Source organism: Dipodomys merriami, unplaced genomic scaffold, assembly GCF_024711535.1.
Source record: "Dipodomys merriami isolate MVZ:Mamm:240054 unplaced genomic scaffold, mDipMer1.0.p SCAF_263, whole genome shotgun sequence".
NCBI classification, from domain to species: Eukaryota; Metazoa; Chordata; class Mammalia; order Rodentia; family Heteromyidae; genus Dipodomys; species Dipodomys merriami.
Genome location: NW_027204082.1, coordinates 871,367 through 887,190, shown reverse-complemented (window position 1 = coordinate 887,190; position 15,824 = coordinate 871,367). Strand labels below are relative to the sequence as shown.

Genomic DNA, 15,824 nt, shown 5'->3' with positions numbered 1-15,824 from the left:
AGTTGATAATATATAAGTATCAGCCTTTATGCTTTTTTTTTTCCAGTGCTGTGGTTTGAACACAAGGCCTTACACATACCAAGCAATCAATCTATCACTAACAAGAGTGCTCTTTTAGCAGGGCGCCCGTGGCTCATGCCTGTAATCCTAGCCACTCAGGAGGCTGAGATCTGAGGATCACGGTTCAAAGCCAGCCAGAGCAGTTAAGTCCGTGAGACTCTTTTTTTTTTTTTTTTTGGGTCCAGTCGTGGGGCCTGAACTCTGGGCCTGGGTACTGTCCCTCAGCTCTTCAGCTCAAGGCTAGTGCTCTACCACTTGAGCCACAGTGCCACTTCTGGCTTTTTTTTTTTTTTGCTTATGTGGTTCTGGGGAATCGAACCCAGGGCCTCAGGCATGCAAGGCAAGCGCGCTCTACCACTGAGCCACCTTCCCAGCCCAAGTCCATGAGACTCTTATCTCCAATAAACCACTAGAAAACTGGAAGTGGCGCTGTGGCTCAAGTGGTAGAGCACTAGCCTTGAACTGAAGAGCTGAGGACAGCGCCCAGACCCAGAGTTCAAGCCCCACGACCAACCAAAAAAGCAAAACAAAACAAAACAAGAGTGCTCTTTTGATTAAAAAACAAGAAAAAAATAGCTAATATTACAAGTCACCCACAAAAAAAGGAAACTTAAGAACAAATATAGAAATATGCAAGGTAAATGCTGAAACAGCTGCAAAAGTGGTATTAACAGTATTAACATAGATGTATATTTCAAAATACTACACAAGTTTAACAGGGAAGAATAGCAATGGATTTTTTGAACATATAATTTGGCTTTACAATACGTACAGAAAAGTTTGTTTAAAATAGTGAAAAATGGGGCTGGGAAGGTGGCTCAGTGGTAGAGCACTTGCCTTGCATGCATGAGGCCCTGGGTTCAATTCCTCAGCACCACAATAGCAAAAAAAAAAAAGTGAAAAGTTAATTATACTATGATTAAGATAATCAAAAACTCCATCAGAAAAAATGACATTGCCCCATTTGTTAGGAAATGGAAAAACTTGGAAAAAATTATATTAAGTAAAGTAAGCCAGATACAAAGAAACACAGGTCCCATGGTTTCCCTTATTTGCAATATCTAGTATATGTATGAGTCAAGGGGAAAAAGTCAGATAATGTGATGTTAGGAAAATGAATCCTTAGATAGGTATTTTAATGTTTTTTTCTTTCATGCATGTGTTTCTAACGCATTTATAAGTTTATTTCTCTGTTGCTTTGTATGTCCCTCCCCCACAGTATAACCCCCGCTTTCAATATATTTGATGTCAGTATAACTTATGGAGGAGATGGGGAAAAACAAGTCATTTAAGGATTCAGGTGGACCTGTTGCAACAATGAGAAGTACAAATTGTCATGTCAAAAAGGCGCTTTACAATGTCGGTGGGGGGGGGGGAACGGGGGGGGGGAAGGATTGGGTGAGGGGTGAGGGGGGAGGCTAGGAAGGGAGGTGAAGGGTAAACAAAGGAGGAGGCTGCAATGCTTGGTAAGAAATGTATGCATTATCTTGCCCATGTAATTGTAACCCCTCTTTACAGTATGTTCACAAATAAAATAAAATTAAAAAAAAAGATAATCAAAAACATAAAAGTACCAATTACTAGAAATTATTTCATGAATTTTCAAAGTACAAATACATGACATTCTATAAACAATAGAAAGAATCAGCAGTGTAGCCAAATATAAGCTAAAAAAAAAAAAAGGCAGCAGCAGCTGGACACCAGTAGCTCATACCTGTAATCCTAGCTACTCAAGAGGCTGAGATCTGAGGACCACAGTTCAAAGCTAGCCAGGGGCAGTAAAGTCCATTACACTCATCTCCAATTAACCACCAGAAAACTGGAATTATCTCTGTGGCTCAAACTGGTAGAGTGCTAGCCTTGTGCACAAAAGCTCAGGTACAGCAGCCAAGCCCTAGCATCATATTTCTTTTTTTTTTAATATTTTTTGATGTTTTTTTGTTTTGTTTTTTAATTTTTTATTGTAAAGATACTATACAGAGGGTTACAGTCACATGAGCAAGGTAATGAGTACACTTCCTATTGAACATTGTTACCCCCTCCATTGTTTTCCCCCTACCATCCCTTCCCTCCTTACTTTCCCCGAGGTTCTTTTTTTTTTTTTTAATTGTGATTAAGTGATTACATAATTTCCCAAATTTCACAGTATTGTGGAATAATGATGCTCATTTAAAGTCACAAGTTCATTCTAACTTTCCTGGAGCAAATTGTCTATCACAGTCTGTAACATATAACCGTGTTCACATGTTATACACCATACATGTGATCAGCAGCATGGGGATATTTAGTAGTGGTTCGACCAGATGAGTGGGAGTTCTTTGTTTCTTAAGTCCTGTTAATTTTGTCGTATCACCTAACATTTTGGATTTAGCATCCGCTTATCAGGGAGACCATGTACCGTTTGTCTCTTTGCTCTTAGCTTACCTAGCTCAACATGATTCCTTCTAGCTCCACCTAGCATCATATTTCAACATCACCTTTTAGAGTTTTTCTCCCTCCCCCATCCTTCTCCATAAAGGTCTTCTGAATGAAGCAATGTCAAGAAAACCAACTCTTTTTGGTCCGTCAGGCATAAAAGAGAGGGTTGCAGAGGTGAAGAGATGGAGATGATTTAACCAATTAGACACAATGTTACTTACTGCTTTACAATTTTTCCTAATGTTTTTTTCTCCCTCTAGACAGAAAAGCTTTCATAAAAGACAACAAAGATTGGCACTGGGTCTCTATCTTTAAGCAGTGTACAGCTAGTGTACAGCTGCCGCCTAGCATCACAAAAGAACTACTGGCAAGTATCTGCTAGTAGTGGCAATTCAAGTCTAAACACGATCATAAGTGTTTATTTCATGGAAAAAGTATATGAGTAACAACTGGCAAGAAAAACACTCTTGTATTAACATAAAAATGTCAAATCTTAACTATTTTTATTTTTTTTGTAGTGGGTTCTATTACCTCTTCTTTTAGTGCATGTTTCCTCTGTTCCAAACAGATCTCTTTAGCTCTCATCATCTGTAAAGTCTCTTTAGAAACTGCATACTGGAGCTTTTCCATACGTTCAGCAGCTGCTGCCCATGATGCTTTTCCAAACTTCTTCTGATCTGCTCGCATTCGATCATACACAGCTATAAACAATTTTTAAAGAGCCATCAAACACAAAACCTGGTACTGAAGAAATAGAATTATCTTAAGATTTCATTGACCATACATAAATCCCATCCCTGAGGTCAACTGCTTACAACACCTCTAAAATATAATTCAATATCATGCATTCTCTCTTAACTTTAATTCATACTCAAAGATTTTTCTTTTTCTTTTTTTTGCCCGTCCTGAGGCTTGAACTCAGGGCCTGCCCACTGTCCCTGAGCTTCTTTTGCTCAAGGCTAGCACTCTAACACTTGAGCCACAGCGTCACTTCTGGCTTTTTCTTTTTAGGTGGTACTGAGGAATTGAACCCAGGGCTTCATGAATGCTAGGCAATCACTCTACCACTAAGCCACATTCCCAGCCTCAAAACGTTTTTTGCAGATGACACTTAACTGACCAACTTTATTTTTTATTAATTTACTTCAGTGTTATTGTAGAGATGACATACAGAGGGATTGCATTTACATACATCAGGCAATCGGTATATTCCTTTTGTACAGTGTCATCTGTTCCCTCATTTTATCCCATTCTCTCCCATCTCCATTGACCAACTAATTTTTAAAAGCTTAAAAATAATTCAGCATGCCTATGTGGACGTCTTTATAAATTTTTGTACAAACACATATACTTTTTCCTGATTATGTACATTGAATTGGAACCACAACTGTTAAGATTAAAAAACTCAAATCCATGTTCCATGTTTTCTTTTGTCTTAAAAAAAAACTGTAATAATGTGGGGAACCAAATCCTACATATTAGCACAAAATTCTTCCACAAGGTCAGAGTAGAAAACAACTCCCAATTCCTGTGACCCTTAACTGCTTAATAATAGATGGTACTGTGGGGGCTAGGAAGGTGGCTCAGTGGTAGAGCATTTGCCTTGTATGCTCGAGGCCCTGGGTTCGATTCCTCAGCACCACATATGCAAAAAGAAAAAAGCTAGAAGTGGCGCTGTGGCTCAAGTGGTAGAAAGCTAGCCTTGAGCTGTAGAGCTGAGGGACAGCGCCCAGGCCCAGAGTTCAGGCCCCACAACTGGACCAAAAAAAAAAAAAAAAAGATGGTACTATGTTCTATTCATAATCTCTTTGAATCTCAATGAGGGTCTCTTTTGTTTCATTTTTTTCACTCTTGTACATACCATCATAACCATCAATATGGGGGGAGGGGGGAGGCTGGGAAGGGAGGTGAAAAGGAGGAGGCTGCAATGCTTGGTAAGAAATGTATGCATTATCTTGCCCATGTAATTGTAACCCCTCTGTACAGTATGTTCACAAATAAAATATTTAATAAAAAATTCAAAAAAAATAACCATCAATACATGTTATAAATTACTTTCAAAGTAATTTTTCATATTTTTATTATGAATTTGCCCAGTATCCTTAAGAGAACAGGCCAAGTATTCATTACTGAAACTTCTTGTATAGATCTAAGAATATGCCAAACTGTGGCAATTTAATGGAAGGTCACTCATCTACACCACAAACATGGAAGTTGTATAAATCGTTCACTATTATCATTCTCTTTACATTTACAATAATTAGAAGGCTTTTCTTACTCCATTTCGGAACCATGTCTAATCCTATTCTGTTTCAGGTTATTATCTTTCATACTAGCTACATGATATTGTCTTTCAATGTGTTTGGATAAAATATATTCTTATACTTAAATACTACTAATTTCATAAAACAGCTCAATATTATGAAGATTTTAGAAATTATTTGTAAATGTGAAATGTTTTGATACCCTAGAACACTATCACTCCTAAAATCATTCTCTACCTTTTACTGGCAAGAAAGTCTCTTGCTGGCTGGGAAGTTAGCTCAGTGGTAGAGTGCTTGCCTTGCATGCATGAGGCCCTGGGTTCGATTCCTCAGCACCACATAAGCAGGGGGAAAAAAAAAGCCAGAAGTGGCACTGGGCTCAAGTGGTAGAGCGCTAGCCTTGAGCTGAAGAGCTGAGGGACAGCGCCCAGGCCCAGAGTTCAAGCCCATGACTGGAACCAAAAAAAAAAAAAAAAAAAAGCAAGTCTCTTGCTAAGATAACCATTTACCATATCCCGGTAGCAGTACCACTATTTCCATAATACCATCATATTAGGTAAAAAAAAAAAAAAACCTTTAAAGATAACAGAACTGGTATTTAAAAGGTAGCATGTTAAACCTACTTTTAAAGCATGATGGTCTAACATGAATACTTGTCAAAAACAAGTATTTTTAAGCAAAGCAATATTATGTTAAAATTAGGTTACATCTGACTTAGTATATAGGAAGAAATATAAAGGCCTACTGTCAGGTGTGGTAGTACTTGCCAGTAATCCCAGCTACTCAAGAGGTTGAAAGATAAAAAAAGTTCAAGGCCAATCTAGGCTACATAGCATAGCAAGTCTGAGGCCAGCCTGAGAAGAATATAATGAAACCCTATCTTAAGAAAGGAAAAGAGAAAGAAATACAAGGGCCTATTTAACTCCTCTTGTGAAGAGGGTAGGGTAAATATAGTTATAATAATCAATGTAAATATGTGAATAAACTTGAGGGGATGGGATAGGAATATGATAAACCGTGTGGGGAAAACGAAGGAAGAGATAACACTGATCAAGATATATTATATTCGTGGGCTGGGAAGGTGGCTCAGTGGTAGAGCACTTGCCTTGCATGCCTGAGGCCCTGGGTTCGATTCCTCAGCACCACATAAGCAAAAAGAAAAAAAGCCAGAAGTGGCGCTGTGGCTCATGTGGTAGAGCGCTAGCCTTGAGCTGAAGAGCTGAGGGACAGCGCCCAGGCCCAGAGTTCAGGCCCCACAACCGGACCCCCCAAAAAAAAGATATATTCGTAACTTGACATGTAATTTTAAAAGCCTTTGTACAACAACTTAAAGATAATTTTACAAATAATAAAAACTTGGAAGTAGTGCTGTGGCTCAAGCGGTAGAGTGCTCTCCTTGAGTTGAAGAGCGTTCAAGCCCATGACCAACCAAAAAAATAAAATAAATAAAATAAAATAATAATAATAAACTAAAAAAAACTAGAAAGCCACTTTGAATGGAGACATAAAGAAAGGCTAAAACTCTTAAGAAGCTTAAAAATGTTTAGAGACCTATAGTGTTTCTCTTGTATAAGTTCATTATATAGAAATGTGCAGAAAAAGGAATCAATTTCAAGAACTCCAACTCAGTAACTCTTTTTTTTTTTTTTAGCTCTAAAGCTCAAGGCTAGTGCTCTACCACTTGAGCCAGAGTACCACTTCCAGCTTTTTTTGCTTATGAGGTGCTGAGGAATCAAACCCAGGGCCTCATGCATGCAAGGCAAGCAAGCACTCTACCACTGAGCCACCTTCCCAGCCCAGTAACTCTTCTTGTTCAAAAGGCAACCTAGCAGGGAAAATAACAAGAACTGAGACTTAAAAAAATATAAACTGCAGGTGGCTCATGCCTGTAATCCTAGCTACTTAAGAAGTTGAGAGCTGAAGATCACAGCTCCAAGCCAGCCCAGGCAGGAAAGTCTGTGAGACTCGTATCTCCAATTAACCATCAAAAAACTGCAAGTGGGGTTTTGGCTCAAATGATAGAGCCCACCTTGAGCAAAAAAGGTAGTGCCCAGTCCTAGAACCAGCACCAAAAATGCCCCAAAAAAGTCTAAATGGCCAGGCCTGGTTAGCTTACCCCTATAATTCTAGCTACTGAAGAGGCTAAGATCTAAGAATGGAAGATTCAAAGCCAGACCAAGCAGAAAAGTCAAAGAGACTCAGCCCCTATTAGCCACCTGAAAAAAAAAAAGCCAGAAGTAAAGCTATGGCTCAAATGGTAGAGCAGCCTTGACTGAAAAAGCTAGTGGACAGCACTCAGACCAGGAGTTCAACCCCAAGTACCAGCACAAAATAAGAAAGAGAGAGAGAGAAGGGGGGGGGAGGGAGGGAGGGAGGGGGAGAGAGAGAGGGAGAGAGACAGAGAGACAGAGACAGAGACAGAGACAGAGAGATTTTTTTTTTTTTAAGGAAGCATGTAGAGGCTTCACTGTTTAGGAAAAATTTTACCTTATCTAAAACTGGAGACAAGTTGTAAAGACCAATAATTCAAACTGTTTACACAAAATTAAAAGTGAATTAATTATATATTACACTTATGTAATAACTATGCAGAAAATAAGCATAGTTACATACAGTTGGGGAATTACAGAGTTGAGAGTTTTCCTTCTAATATTTAAAAAAAAATTGGGGGGGAGGGTCTGGTCATGGGGCCTGAACTCTGGGCCTGGGCACTGTCCCTCAGCTCTTCAGCTCAAGGCTAGATCTACCACTTGAGCCACAGCGCCACTTCTGGCTTTTTTTCTGTTTGCTTATGTGGTGCTGAGGAATCGAACCCAGGGCCTCATGCATGCAAGGCAAGCACTCTACCACTGAGCCACCTTCCCAGCCCTAATATTTAAATTTTTTTAAATTTTGATTATATTATTTAACTGTAATACAAAGGGATTTTTTAAAATTAGAGAACAGTATCTGAAAAGCAGACTCTAAATGAAGTACAGATTTGTAAAAACAGTTTATGGTAGATCAAAGCATCCTGAACATTTCACTTCAAAGTTTTTTTTTAAGAGATACTATTCTTGTGTATGTGTGTACGTGCGTGCAATCCTGGGGCTTCAACTCAGGGCCTTGTTGCTGTCCCTGAGCTTTTATGCTCAAGACTAGTTTTTACCATTTGAGCCAGAGCTCCACTTCTGGCTTTTGGGTTGTATAACTGGAGATAATAGTGTCATGAACTTTCCTTCCCAGGCTGACTTGGAACCACAATGGAGATCTCAGCCTTTTCAGAGTACCTAGGATTACAGATGTCAGCCACTAGTGCAGAAGATACTATTTCTTAATATAATGTGGTAGTTTTCCTTTGTAAACTTTACAAATTATTTTTAGGCTGCCTAGATCACATGGAGGCTTATTTTTGTGCTAGACCTGGGACCTGAACCCTGGGTGCTACTTCCCTGGCCCTTTTTGTTGTTGTTTTTTTGCTCAATGCTACCTCTAAACCACTTGTGCCACAGCTCCATTTTGTTTTTTGGAAGTTACTGGAGATAAGAGTGTCATGGACTGGCTGTTAACCTAGATCCTCAGATCTCAGCCTCCTGAGTAGCTACAATTAAAGGAGTGACGTACCAGCAACCCATCTAGGTTTATCTTTTTTATAAGAAAACTACAAAATCATTTTCCAAATTTCTACAATTTTAACTATCCAATTCTGCATTCCCTCAACAATGCAGAAAGAGTTTTGGTTACCCTATATCCTCCCCATCATTTTAGATTGATGGTATTTTTTTACTTTAGCCATTGTACTGCATGTGGTGTTATCTTTCTCATTGTGATTTTAATTTATATTTTTTAAATATAAATTACATGACACTTCTTTCCTGTGCTTATCATCCTTATCTTCATGTGACATGTTTGATAATGTCCCTTTCCCAGAATTTTAACTGGACTGTTTTCTTATTAAGTGAGGGTTCATTATATACTCTAAATACATATTTTGTTAAACATGTGATTTGAAAATATTTTCTCTCAAATACTCTTATCTTCTCATGCTCTTGACAGTGTCCAGCACAGCTTAAAGAAATGAAATCCAGCCAAGAGCCAGCAGCTCATGCCTGTAAACCTAGTTACTCAGGAGGCTGAGATCTGAGGATCACAGTTAGTTCAAAGCCAACCTGGGCAGGAAAGTCCATGAGACTCTTATCTACAATTAACCACCAGAAAACTGGAAGTGGCCCAGTGGCTCAAGTGGTAGAGCACTCATCTTGAGCTGAAGAGCACAGGGACAGGGCCCAAGCCCAGAGTTCAAGCCCCATGACTAACCAAAAAAAAAAAAAAAAAAAAAAAGATGAAATCCATTTTGTCAAATTTTTCATTTATTGTCTGTGTTCTTTATCACTTTTAAGTTTTATGGTTTTTTCTTTTCAGTAATTGCTAAGAATCCCCTTTGTAACACACATATACTTCTAAGATAAATAGATGTTTTTCTTTCATATTTTCTTATGGAAGTTTTATGGTTTTATTATTTATATTTATTATTCAGTTTTACATATTACCTATAATTTATATAAGTAAGTTATTTTTCTGCATATAAATGTCCAACTGCGGGGCTGGGAAGATGACTCAGTGGTAGAGCGCTTGCCTTGCATGCCTGAGGCCCTGGGTTCGATTCCTCAGCACCACATAAGCAAAAAGAAAAAAGCCGGAAGTGGCGCTGTGGCTAAAGTGGTAGAGCGCTAGCCTTGAGCTGAAGAGCTGAGGGACAGCGCACAGGCCCAGAGTTCAAGCCCCACAACACCCCCCCCAAAAAAGTCCATTGTTTCTTTTCCCTTGTAATAACTGGTTTATCATTAACTTATTTTAATTGTGAAAATACCGTACAGAGGGGTTACAATTACATGGGCAAGGTAATGAGTACATTTCTTATCAAGCATTGTTGCCTCCTCCTTTGTTTCCCCTTCCTATCCCTTCCCATCTATCCCCCACCCCCGACCAAAGTTGTAAAGTTCCTTTTTTCAACATAAGCACTTGAGCATCTCATTGTTGCAATGGGTCCACCTGTATCCCTATTTAAACAATTTTTTTTCCCTTCCCCTCCACAAATTATACCAACATCAAATATAGTGAAAACGGGTTACACCATGGTGGAGGGACCTACAAAGCAACAAAGAAATGTTAATGTCATTGTTTTTCTCCATGAACTTGCTCTATTAAAGATTAAATGGTCAGGCTGGGAATGTGGCTTAGTGGTAAGAGTGCTTGCCTACCATGCATGAAGCCCTGGGTTTGATTCCTCAGTACTACATACATAGAAAAGGCTAGAAGAGGTGCTATAGCTCAATTGGTAGAATGCTAGCCTTGAGCAAAAGAAGCTCAGGGACAATGCCCAGCCCCTGAATTCAAGCCCCAGACTGGAAAAAAAAAATTAAATGGTCATATTTGTGTAAATATTACTCTACCTTCTGCTTTATATTTCACTAATTTAGAGGAAAGAAATGTGTTTACCTAATCGCTCTAACATGACTAAAAGAAAAAAGAATCTGCTAATAGTGGTAATTCTTGAACTGTTGGCACAAGTAATCCTAGTACAGTTTTCTTTGTAATTATTCTGAACATAAAAGACTTTTCACTACTCACCTTCGAAAACATCTAACAAGAGCAGTATAGTAATGAAATCCCCCTCTGTATAACTAGTGTAAGCTAATTTCAAAAATACTAATTTTTAAAAATAATAATGATTAAAAATAATAATGATTTAATTAATTTAATGATGTTACTCAAGAATGTTTTCTTTCCAGATGATGATTGAGAAGTTAATAAAAAAAAAATGGTGCCAGGTACCACAACAGTAACAGAACTTCGCATTTTTCTGGGGTTTTGTTTTTTTATCTTTTTTTTTCTTTTTATTAATGGATGTGCTGGATGTCTAATTTTGTTCAGACGACTGCAGAACCTGGAAAAGCTGTTGCTGCTATTGATGCATAACATACTGCTATTATTGGTCTTTTTATATAAATATAAATACATATATACATATATATAATTTGAATTTTTGGAAACTTTAGCTGTGCTGTTAACGTTGGAAAAAGTATCTCAGTTTACCGTGTTGAGTTGGCATTGTACAGAAATTAATAGCCATATTGGTCTAGAAATGTTAAACTTACTTTTTTTCCATTTGTACAGGGGTAAACGCACTGTATTAAATATGTAAGGTCTTATCTACATGGGTTTGATTACAGAAACTAATAAAGTAGTCTCTAAATAAAAAAATAATAATAATAATAACTTTACTATAAGATTTACCTTTTTGAGCTTTAGCTGTGATTTCAAAATATTTGACAGTAAGATCCTGGATAGACAGTACGGCCATGTGAGCTTTCCGTTGCCAATCAGCATCTTCCTTTTGTAGACTCTCAATTCTTCGAGGTCCCAGATAATCATTCTCCATAGAAATCTTTGAAGAAAAGGGAAAAAATAAATTCAATTTTTTCCTTTTACTGATTCCTCAAATACTTTTCAAATGTTTATGTGTCAAGCATTTGTTTAATATAAAGTAAAAACAATACTACTCTACTACTTGTTTTAGTCTGCTCTAGAGGAGAAACAAATCTGTCCCATGTTCCTTCAATACATAAACAGAGCGTGCATGATGTTTATTGGGTAGGAAGGTGGCTCAGTGGTAGAGTGCTTGCCTCGCATTCATGAGGCCCTGAGTTCGATTTCTCAACACCACATAAACAGAAAAAACCAGAAGTGGTACTATGGTTCAAGTGGTAGAGCTCTAGCCTTGAGCTGAAGAGTTCAGGGACATCAACCAGGCCTAGAGTTCAAGTCCTATGACCAGCAAAAAAATAAATAAAATGCTGTTTAGGTTTATAGATGATGAGCAATTTCTATGTTCCTTTATGGTAACTATATTTTCTGATTAAGAATTATTAATAATATATTTAATAAAATGTCATTGAATGAAATATTTAAAACTTTGTTTTTAAAGTTGATAGTGTAAATATCAGCCTTTATGCTTTTCTTTTTTTTCAGTACTGCAGTTTGAACACAAAGCCTTACACATACTAAGCAATCACTCTATCACTAACAAGAGTGCTCTTTTGATTAAAAAAACAAGAAAAAATTAGCTATTACAAGTCACCCACAAAAAAAGGAAACAAGAACAAATACAGAAATATGCAAGGTAAATGCTGAAACAGCTGCAAAAATGGTATTAACAGTATTAATACAGATGTATATTTCAAAATACTACACATTTAACAGGGAAGAATAGCAATGGATTTTTTGAACATATAATTTGGCTTTATAATACATACAGAAAAGATTGTTAAAAATGGTGAAAAGTAGCTGGGCGCTAGTGGCTCATGTCTGTAATCCTAGCTACTCAGGAGGCTGAGATCTGAGGATCGCGGTTCAAAGTCAGCCCCCACAGACAGGAAAGACCGTGAGACTCCTATCTCCAATAAACCACCAGAAAACTGGAAGTGGCGCTGTAGCTCAAGTGGTAGAGTGCTCTCCTTGAGCTGAAGAGCTGAGGGATACTGCCCAGGCCCAGAGTTCAAGCCCCATGACTGTCAAAAAAAAAAAAAAAATAGTGAAAAGTTTATTATACTATGATTAAGATAATCAAAAACATAAAAGTACCAGTCACGGGCTGGGAAGGTGGCTCAGTGGTAGAGCACTTGCCTTGCATGCATGAGGCCCTGGGTTTGATTCCTCACCACCACATAAGCAAAAAAGAAAAAAGCCAGAAGTGGCACTGTGGCTCAAGTGGTAGAGCGCTAGCCTTGAGCTGAAGAGCTGAGGGACAAGCGCACAGGCCCAGAGTTCATGCCCCGCGACCGGACCCAAAAAAAAAAAAAAAAAAAAAAAAAAGTACCAATCACTAGAAAGTATTTAATGCATTTTTGAAAGTACAAATACAAGACATTCTATAAACAATGGAAAGAAATCGGCAGTGTAATATTTTTTTCTCATGCCGGTCCTGGGGCTTTAACTCAGGACCTGGGTACGTTCCTTCAGTTGTTTTGTTGTTGTTGTTGCTGTTAATGTTTTTGCTCAAGGCTAGTGGTACTCTACCACTTGAGCCACAGCTCTATTTCTGGTTTATTTTTTTAGCAGTTAAATGGACATAGCAGTCTCACAGATTTTCTTGCCAAGGCTGGCTTCCAATCCCAATCCTCAAATCTCAGCTTCCTGAATAGCTAGGATTACAGGTGTGAACTACCAATTTAATCACATAGTTTAACACTTCCAAACCAGAGGGGAAGTTTTAGTCCTGAAGCAACAATTTGCTGCCAAGAGGTTTCTCAAAAAAGTAAACAATGGAGGAAAAGCAGGTCTCAAAGAGGAGAAGATCAGGGATTTAGTGTTCATGTATTAAACTGACTTTGCAATGGTCATAGCCAGATAGAAATCTGGGCATGAATGACTCATAGAAGACAAAGCCTAAGTAAGAAAGAAAAAGGCTCAAGACTGATCCCTGAAAAAGGCTTCAGGAATTCTGAAATTGGGTGAAGAAGGATCCAGAAGGAGAGCAGCAGCAGCAAGAATCAAAGGAAGTGAATCTGTCCTGGCCATACTCCATGAAACACTGGAGTAGGACAAGACTGGCATCTACAGCATGACAGTCACTGAACTTAGCAATGCCAGTTCTAAGGTAATAGATAACCTTAATTTGACTATTAACTCCATTACATTTTTATATCTCAACTCTACTAATAATTCATGAAGTCTTCTTGGACTCCCCATAATAACCTGATTGGCACAATGCCTATGCCTTTCTGCTGTAGCACTCATTATAATCATGTTTGTTATTCTGTTAATATGTAAAATTGACCTTCTTTCCCTTCGTAGGCAAGAAGTTCAGGGTTGGTTTGTAACTGTCCAGAATGAATGAGGTTGTCTAAAGTATTTCCTAAACAAATAAAATGGAAAATTCAATTCTATACATTTTTGGTAATGAGAGGAATGTTGGTACCTATATAAATACTCTGCTGAAAACTTTGAGGGAGATTTCAGCTCACAGATGGGTCTTCTTTTGGGTTTATTTATTTATTTAGGTCATATCTTAATGGAAGCTCCCACAAAGTAGTATGTGTTAACAAGAAAGAAGTACTCAATGGAGTGAGAATCTAAAGTGATAGTAGGAAAGATGTTCAGCCTACAAAGTTATAAAAGGAAGAAAATAGATACCAGAACATGTAACAACATTATATAGGATATACTTATAAAAATAACAATCTTATTCAATAATTACTATTTATGGAAAGCTTTTAATATAACAAGAAATTGTATTATATGAAGTAAAAAGAGATCAAAATTGTAATTTCAATTATATAAAAGTTTTCCAGAAAAAGACCAAAAAATGTTAATGATGTCATATTCTGGTGGCAGATGATCATATTATGGTCATAAACAAAAGAAAATGGATTTCTTTCCTCTTGGATTCACAAGCCCAGAAGTTTCCTGTTTCTGGTCAAGCCAACAATGAACTCATGTTTTCACATACAAAGCCAAAAGGAGGCAAAATCTGAAATTACCTCTTTTTTACCAGTGTACAGGGAAGGGAGGGAAGTAAAGATAGGATCAAAACCTGAAAATCTCCCTTAACAGACGGCAAGTAAGCTGATGTGTCATTTCAGGGACTAACCATAAAAGCAATGCCAAACAAAGAAAAGTAAACCAAGAGGAATTTTGGGTTCTTGCTGGTCAAGTTCTGTGTACATCTTTTAAAAAAAATTATTTTTGGGTGGTGTGTTGTGGGGCTTCAACTGTGGGCCTGGGCGCTGTCCCTTAGCTCTTTGAACTGTGACCCTCAGATCTCAGTCTCCTGAGTAGCTAGGAGGCAAGAGCCACCGGCACACGGCTCTAAATTTGATTTTAATTTTCTCTAGAAGATCATTACTCTATTTGACCCTTCTGGAGTAAACATAAATATGCATTGGATATGGGTTGGGTTTTTTCCCCTCCCTTTTTAGAGCTAGCTAGTAACAAGAAATTATCTCAATTGTATAACTTGAGTTATACACTAGTAATACTAGTTACTAGGTGGAGCTTCAGGAAGAACAAATTGTGTGTGTGTGTGTGTGTGTGTGTGTGTGCGCGCGCCTTTCTTAAATTGTGTGTGTGTGTGTGTGTGTTTCTTTCTTAATAAACTTACAATCAGCAGGGCATGGGTGGCTCACGCCTATAATCCTAGCTACTGGGGAAGCTGAGATCTGGGGATCGCAGTTCAAAGCCAGCCCAAGCAGGAAAGTCCATGATACTCTTATCTCCAATAAACAACTCAGAAAACCAAAAGTGGAGCTGTGACTCAAGTAGTAGAGCACTAGCCTTGAGCTGAAGAGCTGAGGGACAGCACCCAGGCCCAGAGTTCAAGCCCCACAAGAAAAAAAAAAAAAGAAAGAAAGAAAGAAAAACTTACAATCTAGTGAGGTACTGGTTGTTCATTCCTGAAACTCTAGCTCTCAAGAGGCTGAAATCTGAGGATCCTGGTTTGAAGCCAACCCAACCAAAAAGCTCAAGTGGAAGAGTATCAGTCTTGAGCTAAGAAGCTCAGACACAGTTCCTAAGTCCAAAATGCAAGCCCAAGTACATGCATACACAAAAAAGAAACTTATAATGTAATTGGAGGATAGCAGATACAGCTGTGATGCAAAATCTGTTTTGAAATTAGCAGACATAGCTCTAATGATCAGATGTTTTACAAACTAATTTTTAATCAAATTACCAATTAATGATGATGCTAGAGAGCCAAGTAAATCCTAGCTACTAGGGAGGCTAAGGCAGGTTTATGAGATCAAGCCCAACCTCAGCTCCATAGCAAAACCTACCTCATCAAAGCCAAAGCCAAAGCCCCAGTTCAGTCAAGAGGGAGCTTAAAATAGTCAAAGCAAAGGGAGATAAAACTAGAAAAACCACTTGTGGCCACAGTGAGGAAGTCTTTAAATGTCAAGCTGATGAAGTATGCGCTTAACTTCACAGGCAACAAGGTAACAGGATGAGATTTAAAGTGCTGAGTGTATATTTAGAGATTTGATCTTAGATTAAGGGACTCTAGAAGACACGTTTAATATAGCAAAATCACCAAGGTTTATTCTT

At 38.0% G+C, this 15,824-nt stretch overlaps 1 protein-coding gene across 1 annotated transcript in view; it reads right to left on the bottom strand.

The window, feature by feature from the left end:
- LOC138837137 (junction-mediating and -regulatory protein) overlaps positions 1 to 15,824 on the bottom strand; it is a 78,779-nt gene that overhangs the window by 33,452 nt on the left and 29,503 nt on the right. The window contains exons 3-4 of the mRNA XM_070035927.1: positions 11,019 to 11,169; positions 3,010 to 3,179 (exon numbers count right to left, since the gene is read on the bottom strand). Coding sequence (XP_069892028.1) covers positions 3,010 to 3,179; positions 11,019 to 11,169 — 321 coding nt within the window. The remainder of the gene's footprint in view (positions 1 to 3,009; positions 3,180 to 11,018; positions 11,170 to 15,824) is intronic.